Source organism: Dreissena polymorpha, chromosome 15, assembly GCF_020536995.1.
Source record: "Dreissena polymorpha isolate Duluth1 chromosome 15, UMN_Dpol_1.0, whole genome shotgun sequence".
NCBI lineage: Eukaryota > Metazoa > Mollusca > Bivalvia > Myida > Dreissenidae > Dreissena > Dreissena polymorpha.
Genome location: NC_068369.1, coordinates 33,176,186 through 33,192,196, shown reverse-complemented (window position 1 = coordinate 33,192,196; position 16,011 = coordinate 33,176,186). Strand labels below are relative to the sequence as shown.

Genomic DNA, 16,011 nt, shown 5'->3' with positions numbered 1-16,011 from the left:
CAGTGCGTTCATTTGAAGAAATCAAATGATTACATAAGAACATGAATAATACCAAAAGACGGATGCAAGATTTTCAAAGAAAGCTGTTCAAAAAGAGATAAAACAAAAACAAAAGATTATATCGGCTGATTTTAAAATGAATATTTCAACATTAGACAGCTTATTTTGAAGCTGATTTCTACATATTGTAAATGATAGTCCTCAATATCGTGACCGAAGAAGCTATAAATGCCAACCTTTCGCAGTCTATTCCAGTATTGTATGTGTTGATACACGGTCTTCCGGCGATGTGCAGGCGGTATCACAGTCATCCCCAGGGTTGACATGACAACCAAAACAGTTCCAACTATAGTCACCACGACACATATTTTCATGTTTGCCTTACAACCACAGTATCATCGTGAGTGTTGGCATTGTCTGTGTCTCGTCTTTTCTTTCACTTTTTCGTCAGTGTTTCATGCTGATTGACCACACTTTGTATCCCTTATATCCAATTTCGGCGCGGGGCGTATTGGACCAAATGAAATCGCTTGCTGCCCATCAATACATTAAGTGCATATGCTCACAATCGCATACTTGCATAATTGTAATGTGTTATTTTCTGTATGTTGTCCGTAAGAGTCGTTTAATATCCTATACTAAAGAAACACTTAGATTCAACACTAGATCAGAACATATAAAATATAAAAACAAGTAAGCTTTGTACTTTTTACTTACGTTATCATCATGGATAAACGTTGTGTTACTATAACCGAAGATTATCCAGTATTATCAAGATCTGTACAAATATGTATTTTACAGCCAATTTAACGCTCGCAATTTGCTACTAACATCGTCAATGTATAACCATTGTTAACAGTGCGTTCGCAAATCTACTTGGTAACAATTTTTTTCAATAAATCCCCACTCGTTCTCTTTCCCTCTCATCTGCGCCAGTTCTCTCATTTGCACACACTTACATCTCTAGCTAATAGCAGTGCTCACGTCTCGATGCCTTCAATTTGGCATATACCACGAAATGCGAGAATCATTCACGCAGTCATTTACGCCTCACTTGACCCGTCTTTGCAATCGTACGTGCAGTACGCCAGCCAACCAATCAACGAGCTTTAATACAGTTGCAACCAACGTATATATCGTGTGTGTTATATTGTAAGGCATTTCAGTGCGGTCTAACTAACTTATTTCCAATATTATAATATGTATTATATGAGCATTGCACCACATGTAATAACATTTCGATTAGTATAATATCTTAATAGTATACAAACACAGATTAACATCCTTCATAGAAATTATAAGATCTTAATACTACACAAATCCAGGCTGACTACCCTGAAAGACATTACCAATGCAGTCAGAAAATCTATCATAAGGTCTCGTTAATCACGTAATTGTTTTAAAATGACTCCTCAAAGTTAAATCGCGTTTCCATTTTCGCTGGTCTTACAGCGCACACAGTTCTCCTTATAAGGCGGCCTTTGATAAATGCATTCCCCAAATCCGATAGTTGGAATGCGTTCATAACGATATACAAAAGGTTACAAAACATCTACTTAATTATACGAATTGCAAAAGCATGCGTAAAAGCTTTTTTACTTGGCTAGATAATTAGTCAAAACATTCAATCGTTTTGAATAAGATACTAGTAATTTGTTGATTACCATTATCATTCATCATGTTTCCATTCCCAAAACAGTGTGTAGAAAGCGTATGCGCTTCAAATATGTCACATTGTGAACGCGTATTTAACACAAGAAAAACTATTTTATATTTCATCCATCGTTTGATATAAACAAACTAACACACATAGCAAAATTGCCGAAAAATGTTCAAGGAGAGAAAAAGACAATACAGTACATGTAATGGTTTTCTAACAGCATTGATTGCAATACAAAAACTGTGACAGACCGCCACGACAATATCTCGAAAGTCTAGCAGATTTATCTAATACAATGTGTTTGTTTTGACGATCAGCGTGTTTGATCAGGCGGGGAAGACAATAATCTCAGATGAGGACCAGCAGCTCATGCAGACCTATGACGATTGCAAACACCCTTGCTTTCTTGGGAGATATACTACCATGCTTGAATATATTTAGGTCATATATTTCGAGTACGATTTCAACATATATTTTGATACCGTATTCTCTACGCATTGATGTTCAAACAACATTACCGTGTTCGCGAAACACGTATTACAGAGATTTACTTTCTAAGAATCCGTTGAAGATCAATAAATAAGTGTAGTTTTCAAAAGCAATGATGCTTTTAAAAATTCATCATCATAATCATGTTTTATTCGGTGTAAGTAATCATTAACTATACACTATAAACTACATTTAAAACGATACACATATACATTTTACTTTACCCCTTAGATACGTATTTTGACCCATTTGTAGTCAATTAAAAAGATAAATGTAATTAACCAATGTATGCCCAGCGTCTAGAAAAAAGGCATTGGCAAACAGAGTAGACTCATGCTGCGTCTCATCAGGGTCTGCGCTGTTTGCTTAAAGGAATTTCTGTAATAAATATTCTAAATATAGAAATAAATATAATAGACATCCCTAATTTTTGAAATAAATTGATCCAATTTTGAAGGATGGGAGAGTCCACTAGGCATAAAGGGGTTAAATACTGTTCATACTATATTCAAGTTTTAAAGGCTTCATTTCCAACCCTTAGAGTCTGATGAGCAGCAAACAGTATAAAACCTTAACAGACTGCGAGTTACTCGCAGGCTGTTGTGGCCCCGTGTTCACAAAACAGTTTTTGCAATCGAAAATCAATTGTGCATGTCATTGAAAATGGATTTCCATTGTAGTTGATAGGCAAAAATGAAAACCGATGTCTGTTAAAATCGATTTTCGATTGCAAAATCGTTTTGTGAACACGGGCCCTGGTTTTATGCTAGTTGTAAAAACCATTTTCACTTTCTGATGGGGAAAGGGTTAAATCCTCTTTAAAGAATTAGCATTGGTGTTATTACTAAAGCATCCACTTTATTTACTCCATATTTGTTGTAAACAAGCTTTTAAAGTGTACATTTCCATACAGTTAAAACAACAGTGTTGCTTAATAAAACGCTGGAAGGTTTTGATTTAGAGATTTCGGAAAGTGAGCGGAATACAAAAATGTTCGAAACTTAAATAGCAAGTTTTACTATAGTTATCCACAATTTATTATAAATGCTAAAAATTTCTTAATTTTAATTGTGTATATCGTGAAAAGGAGAACTACTTATACAGCTTGATGAAGTTTACATTCTACTCAACCGCAACAGAAACCTAATCCCAGAAAGCATCGCAAATCGGAGTAGAACTAGAAGGAAAAACAAATGTCCAATTACGATGGCAAATGTGGCGTTGCCATTTTCTCTGTTCTGCGTATGGAAAGTCACGTATTGTTTCAAATGTAAATACAGGCAACTATGCATTTGTGTACCTACGAAACGTTTCTAAATTGCATGTCACATTTAAAAATTTGATCGCCATAATAACACGTCCCGTATGCAAATCCGTGCGGCGTGTTGCTGTTTTTGGCGATAAAATCTGTCTAGCAACGAATGATTGACTGCTAATTGCAGGACAAATCAAAGCATTTTAGACAGCTGTTTATGAGAATGTTACGAATCTTTCCCTCTACAGTTGTTAGACTAACATTATCTAGAAGACCTGCTTTTATTGTGAAGTTTTCAATGGCATTGATGTACTGTACATTTTCACTAGGATTAGAATAGCATTTTCTCAGGCTGCGTTATGATAATTTAATAGTTACAAACTTTTTAATCTTAACGTCGAATTGTTATAATATTTTACGGTATAGATCTAGAAATATTTTCTTTGGATGCAAAATATCTATGCATCTTCACAGCGTTTGTTTTACATTTTAGAAATGGCTTTAACGTAAACAATGTATAACCATTTGTACATGTTGATATCACGTGCTATATAAGAATTACAGACATCGCATATTTAACTATATATTCTAGCCTTTGGTACAGATTGTCTAATTTTTATTAAATTGTCCTCGATGCACTTAATCCTGACACACATTATTATTAAGTGCGTGAAATTTTGCCTGTCATTGTTTAAGTCTATGAGTATTATTTTCTAAACAGCTTTACTTCATCCACATTACATTTTAGCGACAACATTTGCACTATTTTGCACTATTTAAACTTCTCTATTGTGTATCGACGTAATGTTAATACCTTTTTAAAGCGGCGACAGTTTTGTAAAATATAAAATTTATCATGAAGATGATCAATTGCAAATGTACATCCACGTGGGTGAACGTTACATAATGTTTTGACGCAAAGCATTCGAGAAAATTGGACCTCATTCAAATAAGGTGCGTGACATATCGAACTCTTTGGACCTGAATCCTAGCTACAAACAAACTTATGTCAGTGCAAATGATCTAAACATGTTGTTAGTCTACGCCCACAAATCTGTTAAATCACTTTGATTCAAGACCTGCGATTACCAGATAAGGTAAGGATCAAAGACAGATAAAAGGCGAGTTCAATATGGTGCGTCACAAATGTTTTCAATTAAGTACGGAGATATGGGAATGGATTTTGCAATATTTAGATGGGGTTATCACGTGGTAGTCAAGATGGCGACGGTCATGCAGAGGCAAATATCATGCAGAGGCAAGTATTTTTCGCCGTTTTATACCCTTAATTACTTAATTAATGTTTTAAATGCCGCTCACTTTCCAGCTATATCAGCAAGATAGCGTTTATTTCGTATAAATATTCGCTCTATATGTCGACTTTACTCGATGCAAAATTTCTTAGCGGGATGACCTTATTACAGTTCAACTAAGAACATTTGCGGGAAATAAAGTCGAGATATAAAGCGAATTTTAATACAAAATAAACGCTAACCATCCTTTTACTGATATGGCTAGAAAGTGAGCGTTATTTTACAACTTAACAAATAAAGGGTATAAAACGGCGAAAAATATCTGTCTCGGCATGAACGTCGCCATCTTGACTTTCACGTTATTATCCCCTCTTATATTGGTTGTTCCGAGTTGAACAAAATAAGTACTGGTATGCATCTGTGGGTTTTATACTGTAAACTGATCGAGAACGCTTGACCGAGACGAATTATAAATAGAACAATATGGTAGCACACCGTTACATCTTATTGGCAAATTTCACAGTCAATCTATAATGCTTGAATTTGTATTACGCACGAGTTGTCGAACTTAAATACATATAAAGATTATGCGCTGACACGTTTTTAATGTAAATTTTAATGTAAATTATAGAATATTACATAATATACAGCAATAAAGTTGGGTGCATTAAAACTCTCAAATATCAAAATATATTATACACTTGTTGTCGAACTTAAATACATTTAAAGATTATATACTGATACGTTGTTAATGTAAATTAAAGAAACTTCATACATTAACTCTTTTATTAAATATTTCGGCCAAAGGCCTTCTTCAATAAACGATTATTACGACAACTTTACATAGAGTTTTTTTTCTGTCGACAGAAGAAAACGCTATGTAAAGTTGTCGTAATAATCGCTTACTGAAGAAGGCCTTTGGCCGAAATATTTAATAAAAGAGTAAATGTATGAAGTTTTAACAAATTCCTCCCGCTGGAGATCCAAAACATAGAGTATAAATTAAAGAAAATTACATAAAACACAGTAATACAATCGGCTGCATTAAAACACTGAAATATCAAGATATATTAAAAAGGAAATAAAATTAGATTGTGAACATTGGCCATTTAAAAATATTTTAATGTTATAACTACATGGTAAAATTTAAGTTTCATGAAAAGTGCTACGTATTTACTAACAGTACATATATATGCCTCGTTTTGAGGAAACAGGACTAAATGCATGAGCGTCAAGAGTCGTCCCAGATTTGCCTGTTCAGTCTGCACAGGCTCATAAGAAACGACACTCTCCACCTTAAAATGAATTTTCGCTAAGAAGAGACATCCTTAAAACGAAAAATATCATAAAAGAGGAAAGAGTCGTCCTTTGTTAGCTTGTGCGTACATGCATTAAGCCCCATTTTCCCAGAACGAGGCTCATATATATTCACGTATGACGCTTCAATGCAATATTTCAACTGACGAAAGTTTATATTACTCTGCTAATCGGACGCTTCTTTACGAGGATAAAAAGTCTCTTAAAACTGATAAAAAGTCGAATAATTGTTGTTAATAGCGCTATCGAAGTCAATAAATCGGTCTATTAAGGTTTGCAACGTCAATACGGGATCTTAATAACATAGGCGACTTATATACCACCATATCATGTTAACGTTTATAACTTATCAGGGCGACCCTATACGTACCGCTACTGTCAGTTTCATCACTCCAGTTTTATATGTATATATTTGTCCGGGGCTACACATAAGACTGGTAAATAGAAAACCCCAACCGTTTAAACACCGCAATGTAAATGTAACACAAGTACACAAAATAAACAAAATTGACAAAACAGTGTAAATAACGTGGCCTCCTTTAAGATAACCTATCGTATGGTAGACAACAATAGACTGGTACCTTTGTAACGCACGCAACGGCTAGAATATGAAAACGTGTGGCAAAACGACTTGTTAAAAAGTTTGAAAATAAATATTCGCTATTTGTATGCAAAGAAAAGTTATCACAACTTGTGTGTATATATAAAATCCAAATATTACAAAAGGAGCTAATTTACATCAAATATGAACATATAACAACTTAGACGCTTCATAATTATTGCCTTAATATTTATTTATAAGCTACTCGACATGAAAACTGACATACACAGTCATATTTCTGTTTATTATTCTATAAAATACCGTTTTAGATATTGGCCCTTTCAAAAGAAATACCACCTTTTTGTCTTACACTCGCGAATAAAAAGCGTGAAAATGGAATAGTATATATTTTTTTCGTTTATACGAAAACTTTTCACAGATTTTGGCATGTATTGAAGTTTGTCATTAAATGCTTTATAATGGTTAATGTAATTATTTGGAGCTAAAAACCTCCAGTAAAAAACAAGAACAAGAACAAAATTAAAGAAAGAAAAAAAAGTAACCGTCAAATGGTTTCGACCCACTGACCCCTGGAGTAATGATCTAACGCTTAAACCACTCGGCCATCCATGCTCATACAATGAGTGATGTATTTTATACTTTATATAAGCAACCATCGTAGTGTCACAAAATATAACAACAGCAACAGAACTCTCCAAATTATTCAAGCGTTTCGCGTTGCAACGCTTTATAATTTTCAGGTTTTTAAATCGTCAAACGATGCCTATAATGGATATTTTAGAGCATGGTTAATGTTCAGTATTACTTTTTCTTCACAAATATCATAACTACAACACATACTTGCGAATATGAAATACATTTTTTTGTTATTATGTCAATTTACCAAAACGTGAAAAGGTCTCTTTAACACCGCAATGCAAATATAACACAAGTACACAAATTGACAAAATTGACACAACAGTGTAAACAACGTGGCCTCCTTTAAAAACCTATCGTATGGTAGACAACAATAGACTGGTACCTACCTATTGTATGGTAGACAACAATAGACTGGTACCTACCTATCGTATGGTAGACAACAATAGACTGGTACCTTTGTACAAATGTAACGTATAGCACGCAACCGCCTGAATATGAAAACTTGTGGCAAAACGACATGTTAAATAGTTTGAAAATAGATATTAGCTTTTTTATGCATAGAAAAGTTTTCACAACTTTTGTGGATATCAAAACAAAATATTAAACAAAGGAGCATATTTGAATGAAATACAAACATAATACAACTAAGACGCTATATGTCGCCTTAGTATTTATATGAAAACTGGCACACAAATTCATATTTCTATGTTTTACTCTCTCAAATACCGTTTAAGATATTGGCCCTTTCAAAAGAAATACCACCATTTTGTCTTACGCTCGCTAATACAAAGCGTGAAAATGGTATGTTATTTTCTTATCGTTTTAACGTCTGTGTTATCTTCCTTGTATTCTGTATCGGTTTTAAGTATACCGGTCTTTAAATCGCCATTCCATCCGCTATGTTATATGAAATAACAAATGCTTAATACATTCGACAATTTTCTGTCCTATAAAATCTGTAATACGAAAATTGCGATGCGATTTTGTTTGTTCGTGCATCAACCATTGAACCAACTACCTCGTTCTTGATCGTCGCACAAAACCACCTGTACAAAATACCTCCACATGACACCATCTCGAGCCGAACAACAATTACACGTAATTATCCACAAGAGATTCGTAACAATACCCAATACCTTGATAACAAGTTTAGGTAGGCGTCTTTCCAATAGCGAGAACACTTGAAATAACAATGCCAACTTTGTGTGGGATTTGTAGATTTCAAAGCCGAAAATACTATAAATAACGAACCTAATTATCAATTTACCATTCTCGACGCACAAAGGTTCGTAGCACGTATTCCTTACGATTGTGCAACGTGTTCTCGAAAAGCGATAAAACAGGTGTTAAAGATGATAATAGTCTCTCCCCTCAAGGGATTGTATTTTAATCGTGTCGTGGTGGTTGCTTTGCGTTCATTTTACATTAGACATTTGATGGAATTTGTTTAATTAAACGTTATCATATTCGAAAGATCGATTCCGTTTATTGAATGCCCTTATTTAAAAGTTTTATTTTTGCTGAATATTTAACACTCTTAAACTTTAAGCAGAACTACACATGAAATCTTCATATTACAAATAACTTTTTTTCCAAGGTATAATTTGTCAACGTTTGGTTAAAAGTTTAAACTTTAAAATAAAAGAAAACAATCTCTATACATGCACAAAATGTTATCTTTTCTTGGGCTATTAAATAATACATATTGTGCATACAAACGTAGGTTCAACGCTATTCTACGCGACCATTCTACACGTCAATTTTTATTACCAAATCATTGTATTTCAGTGAGCGATAATCTGTCATTTGAAGGCCATACATAAAACACAGATAACAACGCAATGCACTTCCGAAAAATACGACAAGGCTGAACTTACTATTGATGTCTGGTCCATTGAGCGGGTATTAGCACTTTGTAAGAATAAAGATCAAATCGTGATCGTAAAGTCAGTAAAGCATGTTTTACGTCCACGATAGTGATTATTTATTGCATACTATTCGGACTATCAATATGCTTTATAAGTTGCCGCTAACCTTATAAATCGTCTCTTACGGTACTAGTTAAAGCTTACTTCATAAGTTGACGCTGACTTATAGGTTAAAGCTTACTTTAAAAAGTTAACACTCACTTTATATGTTGAAGCTTACATTATTTATTACAAATTAATAAGACAATCAATATCCTTTATAAGTTGCCGCTAACCTTATAAATGGTCGCTTACTGCACAAGTTAAAGCTTACTTTATAAGTTGATGCTTACTTTATAAGATGACGTTTACTTTATAGGTTGGCGCTTTCTGTATAAGTTGACGCTTACTTTATAAGTTGACGCTTACTTAAAAATGTACGCTTTCTCTATAAGTTGACGCTTATTAACAATTGTGCGGTTACTTCAAACGATCAGTTATTAATCAGGGAGCGTTTCTCTCGAAATTCTTAAACAGCGATGAAAGTTAGTTTGTTTTGGCATATGTTTAATGTCTTGTCATTTTAAAACGCCAACGCAGTGAATAAATGTTGAATGATTTTGTTATAAACCATCGAAATATGCCTGTGAATCTCTCAGCGTCCGGTAACCATGCTTTACTGTTCATTAACCATTTCAGGCATTTTAATGTGCACATTGTTTAAACACTTTTGTGAAATCTTGTTCAGTTCATGCAACCTGAATAATTGTTTGGTAGTGAGGTGTAAACAATGTTGTATAAACACGAACCATGCTGGATTATAAAGCGCAATACAAGAACACTACATGTAAATAAAAAATCTTAATTTCCTCGGCTTTTGTTGAGCCCTAGGCCCGTATAGTCAATTGTTTATATTTAAAAAACACAATAACATATACAATATTCATTTTTCAAAAAATATTACATTTAGTCACGGTTATAAATAATAAACGCAAGTTGATGTTGATGCTTAAATAATCGGTATTTAAAGTTCTATATTATTTTATTCACAATAAATCGATCAGAAAAATGCATTTAAAAACATTTTGGCAGACAGGTTGTTACAATTTATCTGATAAATCTCCTTTAAGACGTGTTCGTTACAACAAAATGATAATTAAAATACTTATATCAATGGAGAAATATCAACAATGTTTATTTGAATGGGTTTTAATTTTACGATCTATTTTCGAATGATTAAATTTATGATTTCGTATTGGACTTATTTTGTTCGTAAACGAATGTGCTATCAATTTAAATCCCAAGTTTGCAGTTAAAATCAAACATACATAACTGCGATATATTTCATTTTAAGTTCCCATCCAATATTATATCTTCAACAATGTACTTTATGCGTATAATGTCAAAAAACTGACCTCGTGAAGTAATCTTGTTTATTTCAATATTGCACTAAAACTTACAGAAGTAAATCTCCGTTTTAACGACTTTTCCACTCATACTATTCTAAATTTACCCATCGAAAAATGAGTTTGATATCCTCATCCATGACAATACATACAAACACCAGAGCGATAAAACATCCTATCGTTCACTTTTCCAAAACGTTAAGATTGAACTTGTATTGTCGTTTTTTGAAAGAATCAAATAATAAAATCGCACACGAAATGCGCATTGCACGAAATAACTCACAAAATCCACAATGAATTACCTTGACGCACCCAGCACAAGATTTGATGTAAAAATACGTTTCACAATGAGTTTCAGCGACTCAACCTAATTTAATTTAACTGCGTCTTTCTTTCCTTATCCTGACTTAGTGATACAATACGCTCACAGTTTCATGTCAGCACTAGGCATTAAGATGTTTATCCACCTCCAACAATGCAAACAGTGCTACCTTAGACTGGACAACGCGTGGGTTAATTTAATTACCACTGATAGCCGCCTGTCAAGTAGACTGGTCACCTGGTAAAGGTAATATCTACTTCCCATGAACAGTTTAAATAAGCATCGCGCTAGAAAAACGGGCCATAGTGCATGGGCGTAAGGTGTTGTCTTAGATTAGCCAGCGCAGTCCATACAGTCTAATAAAGGACGACACTTTTCGTATAAACTGGATTTTCGCCAAAAGAGACTTCCTTTTAACGAATATTACCATACAAGCGGAAGGTGTTGTCTCAGATAAGCCTGTTCGGACAGCGCCGGCTTATCTGGGAAGACACTTCAGGCACATGCATTAAAGGACGTTTTCTCGGATTGAGGCTCAAATCTTTAAACGTGGGGCACGTAGATTTGTTTGATTGAAAAGTGTCATGGTAGTAGGTGGTATTTCATACGTGTATTTGGTAACAAGCGCTATAAGGGGTCGTTGCAATAAGCATATGTACCCATTATTTCACTACAGATTATGTTGGGCCGAATAACTGTTGAGAGGGATGTATGATATGAGTCCATATATTCGCCGGATTTAAGTGTATAATACCCAATCTGCAGTAAGAATACACGGATATTACATTATTGTTAACAAGTCAACAACAGATAAGACAATTAAACAATCTGGTAAAAACTGTGTATACAATACGCAACGATTGTGTTGTTGTTTTTCGACCGTAATAATATAGGTATACAAAAGTGGCCCAAAACAACTTTTTAAATATCGTCATACTGATATCTGAATTAACCCATTTATGCCTAGCGTCTAGAAAAAAGGCTTTGGCAAACAGCGTACACCCAGATGAGACGCCGCATGATGTAGCGTCTCATCAAGGTCTGCGCCGTTTGCTTAAAGGAATTTCTGTAAGAAATATTCTAAATATAGCAATAAATATACAAGACATCCCTAATTTTGGAAATAAATTGATCCAATTTAGAAGGATGGGAGAATCCACTAGGCATAAATAGTTTAACGCATCATGCTTTTCTAACAGGACCACCCAACTAACCAGAACAATAGTTTAAGGTGTAAAACATGCCTTCGAGTAAACTATGATGTTTGTTAGAGTGTACAGACACGATTATTTAGTATACTGTAACCTATCACGGCGACCTTACTACGGCGTTTATATATTGTCACTGTGTTTGATTATTAATATTATTTTAAGATATATATAATATGTCACACTCACTTGAGAAACATTTGCACACACAGCAAAAGTACATGGATCGATCTCATATAACCGATACCAACATTACATATGTGACAATGCCAAAAAGATAACAGTGTTATGATGCAAAAGCAAATTCAAATCATAAACATTTAAAAATTAAGCATTAAACATTTCTAAACGATTGTACACTTCTTATTCTTACAATTCCTTTAAATAGTGTAATACTTTATTGTAATGATTTTGTTAAAAGCTGTTCCGTTAAATATAATTATTCTATTAAACATAATTATTACTTCAAAAGAGCAATCTTGTCGTTAGCTTGGCTATATCATCAACGTTCGTGTGTCTCATAGCACGGAATGTCATAATATAAATGGAAACATTTCATAAATTATCAACTCTTCTTGGAGTATGTGCCAGACAATCTGTCCGAGGTAACTAATTCGATATATTTTGATGAAACCAATCTTCAGTCAGATTACATCATATACTGGTACGTTGTATGCTTCATGGTTTAACTTGATCTGAAATGTTGTCCTTTTGGACTGGACCCCTTTCAAACGACATAGCCGCTGTAAACTTTGTTAACACATTTCCGATAGACGGCACAAACCAACATCTGCGCGCGTTCGCTTCACACTGTATTCATAAACATAAATTAACTCGTATCTAATGTTATTATATCCATTTGCATCAGTGTAGTAACAAGACAAATAAGACTGAAATTTGAATAGAATACTTCTTCATTACAGTTCTGATACGGGAATGGCATTGAATTTAGTGGCCGTGCTGTGTGAAAAGGGGTTGAATGAATGTGCGTAAAGTGTCCGCACAGGCAAATCAGGGACGACACTTTCCGTTTTTATGATATTTTTCGTTTAAAGAATGTCTCTTCTTAGTACAAATGTAGTTTAGGTGGAATGTGTCGTCCCTGATAAGTCTGTGCTCATATTGATATTCCCACTCACTTTTATAGCTACAACTGGCATTGAGCTTTTTAACAATCTATCGAATTTTTATATTGTTGTTTTAAATAGTTGTTATCGAACTTGATATTGATAAATTATATTGATACAAACGCTCTTGCAGTCTCTCGGCAAACAACGTGTATCGAAACAGTCCAAATAGCGTACATGAATATCTATTGGCATTGGAACCAAGCGTTTGTTGTGGTCATTTTGCGATTGGACTGCAAGATGGATACATTTAATATTTTCTCCGGATTCCTAACGTCTCGTCTCCGGAGAATTAAAGCTCGGGATATAAAGTGCTGAGTGGTCTGAGAACAATCTAAGTATTAATGTAGACATAAATGTTCCTGAAAGTTCTGCTTTATAATGTTTAGAATTCGCTTCGTTCCCTCTAACATCTGCACAATGTTTCATTGAATGGCAACTTTGTTTTTATTCTATATTCAATTGGCTAATATTTATAATATGTTATTGTTTTGTAACAAAAATGAAACGTCTGCTGTACATTCATTTTTCTTTAACACTCTCATTCAAATTATAGAAATTAAGATTTTCCTATCCGCAGCTTTTAAGTAAGTACTATCAATTTGGCGATTGGAATTCCTATAGAACTAATAAGCACAATATATGTAAGTGCGTTTAAATTTCCATCACGTCGTTGATTTTTCGTTGATTCGTTAACTAAATTTACTGAAAATATTGAGCATCGGAAATCAAGACAACATCAACACAACTTGAGACTTACAAAACATACAATTAGGAAAAAGAGATATTAAAACAAAACGCAATAATTTAATAAAGACCATAACCTGGTGCCAAAACAATGCAGCAACTACACTCGAAATAGTCTAGACAACTTTCAGTTCAGTATAAAAGTCCAAAGAACAAAGGATAGAAATGCACAAAGAATATATAGCGATGGCTATTATCGACGAACATCAATTATAAACACATAACCCTTAATGTAAAACGTTACGTAAAATACATAAGGTCTATCCTATTATCCTGGGATGTTTTCTTCCTCTTTCCTAAAGATTGATGAATGTATATTTCTTGATAATGTTAAATAGCTTTATAAGTATATATCCGAAACTTTATTATTTTTTCTGTATATTTGTTTCTGGTTATATCTCACAAACAATGTGTAAGATCAATCGATATAATTGCATGACTGGCACCGACCAATATATTTCTTTACGTTTTATAGCTATATAGAATTTGAACATAAGAACTGAGTTACATAAAATAGTTCAAACAATTTATCGTTGCCACTCTTTTTTGACGCTAAAATGTTACAGCAGTTTGCCAGAAATGTGAAATCGGCACAACAATAAACATATATAAACTCGCACTGGGAAAAAAAGGTTTAATGCACTTGCGGCAATTGTCGTCCCAGATTAATATGTGAAATCCACACAGGCTAATCAGGGACGACACTTTCCGCTTTTAAGATATTTTTTTTAATAAGTCGCCCATTATTAGCCCGTGGGGACTGCATAGAAACGATGTTTCAGTCCAAAATGGCAGTTTGATTGGTAAACACATTTCCTAAAAGGTAGGTGCTATTTCATTTCACATTGAATTTCATAAAATACTACAGCAAAAATTGGTTTACCAAACAAATAAACCAAACATTTAGTTTCGGTTTGCCTTTTATACAGCACTCGATCTGAATTGTAATTTGTATACATTCAACAATGTTTTAACCATAAACGGTAACGTACTCATCCTGCCAAATAATTGATTTAATTCAATCACGAACACAAATAATATTAGCATTTTGATGCCTAAATAATTGGTATTTAACCCTGCTATCTGATTCATCTCTTACACTGAACGTCGATTCGTAGAAATTCCAGTAACCTATTTTGAATATGGGTAGTCAACGTTTCGATATTGTATCTGATAAGAGCATGTTTATAGACAAGTGTGTTTGTTATACTTAGATTTATCTCCATAAGTGTTAGCCACTTAAATAAGAAAGAAACTATTTGTACGAATGAAAGAAGCCGGCACTTTTTGTATTGGGGGAACATGTGTTATTGATATGTATGTATGATCGATCGAATTGTAAATTCTAAATTTCTTGGAGAAAACAAAACACGTTTATTTCTTCACATTGTGTACACATTTAAAGTCATAATACATCTTCCAAAAACATATATTACTTTTTTGACAAATTTGTTGTTAGTACACTCTTGTATATAGGATATATAGCAAAGTACATTTCATACGCAAACAATATGTTAACGATAACATTGGCATTATTGATGAATCTTATGGGTACGTAGAACATACTTTAAATTAAAGTCTTGACACTTAGAAATATGCCACAAAACTGACAAATAAACCAAAGGTAAAGTAACACGTGTGCATGTGGGTTTAATACCACTGCATATAAAGCAAGATTACTCTATGAAAATAACGTATAATTACCAGTGGTCAGAAGTAAAAACTTCAACTTAATCCTATTTCATTAAATCGTTTGACAAATAATCCAAGGCAATTTAAACGTTCCAGTTTAAAAATCGCACACGAAATAAACATTTCAAATCATTAAACAGTTAACTCCGCAATTAATAGCATCCAGGAATCTAACGCAACAAAGGATGGATACATATAACACTTTTTAGAATGCGCCCCATCAGCTGTAGCCTACAATCGGATAGAATCGGTTCACAATTTCACATCAGTTCACGGTGTACCGCCAGAGACAATACACTAATTGCTACCTTAGACTGGACATCGCGTGGGTAAATATGATTAATTTATTGCTGTCAACTCAGATGGATCGCTGACCTGAAATGATTTACTTAACTCACACGAATGCATGCCTTATTCGCATACTGAG

General features: G+C 33.8%; 2 protein-coding genes across 2 annotated transcripts in view; one reads left to right on the top strand and one right to left on the bottom strand.

Annotated features, from left to right (window-relative positions):
• The window catches only part of LOC127861297 (uncharacterized), a 41,586-nt gene extending 40,935 nt beyond the window's left edge, over nucleotides 1-651 (bottom strand). Inside the window, exon 1 of the mRNA XM_052399745.1 lies at nucleotides 237-651. Coding sequence (XP_052255705.1) covers nucleotides 237-374 — 138 coding nt within the window. The 5' untranslated portion in view covers nucleotides 375-651. The remainder of the gene's footprint in view (nucleotides 1-236) is intronic.
• Nucleotides 1-16,011, top strand: part of LOC127861301 (uncharacterized) — a 436,008-nt gene that overhangs the window by 65,687 nt on the left and 354,310 nt on the right. The window lies entirely within an intron of this gene.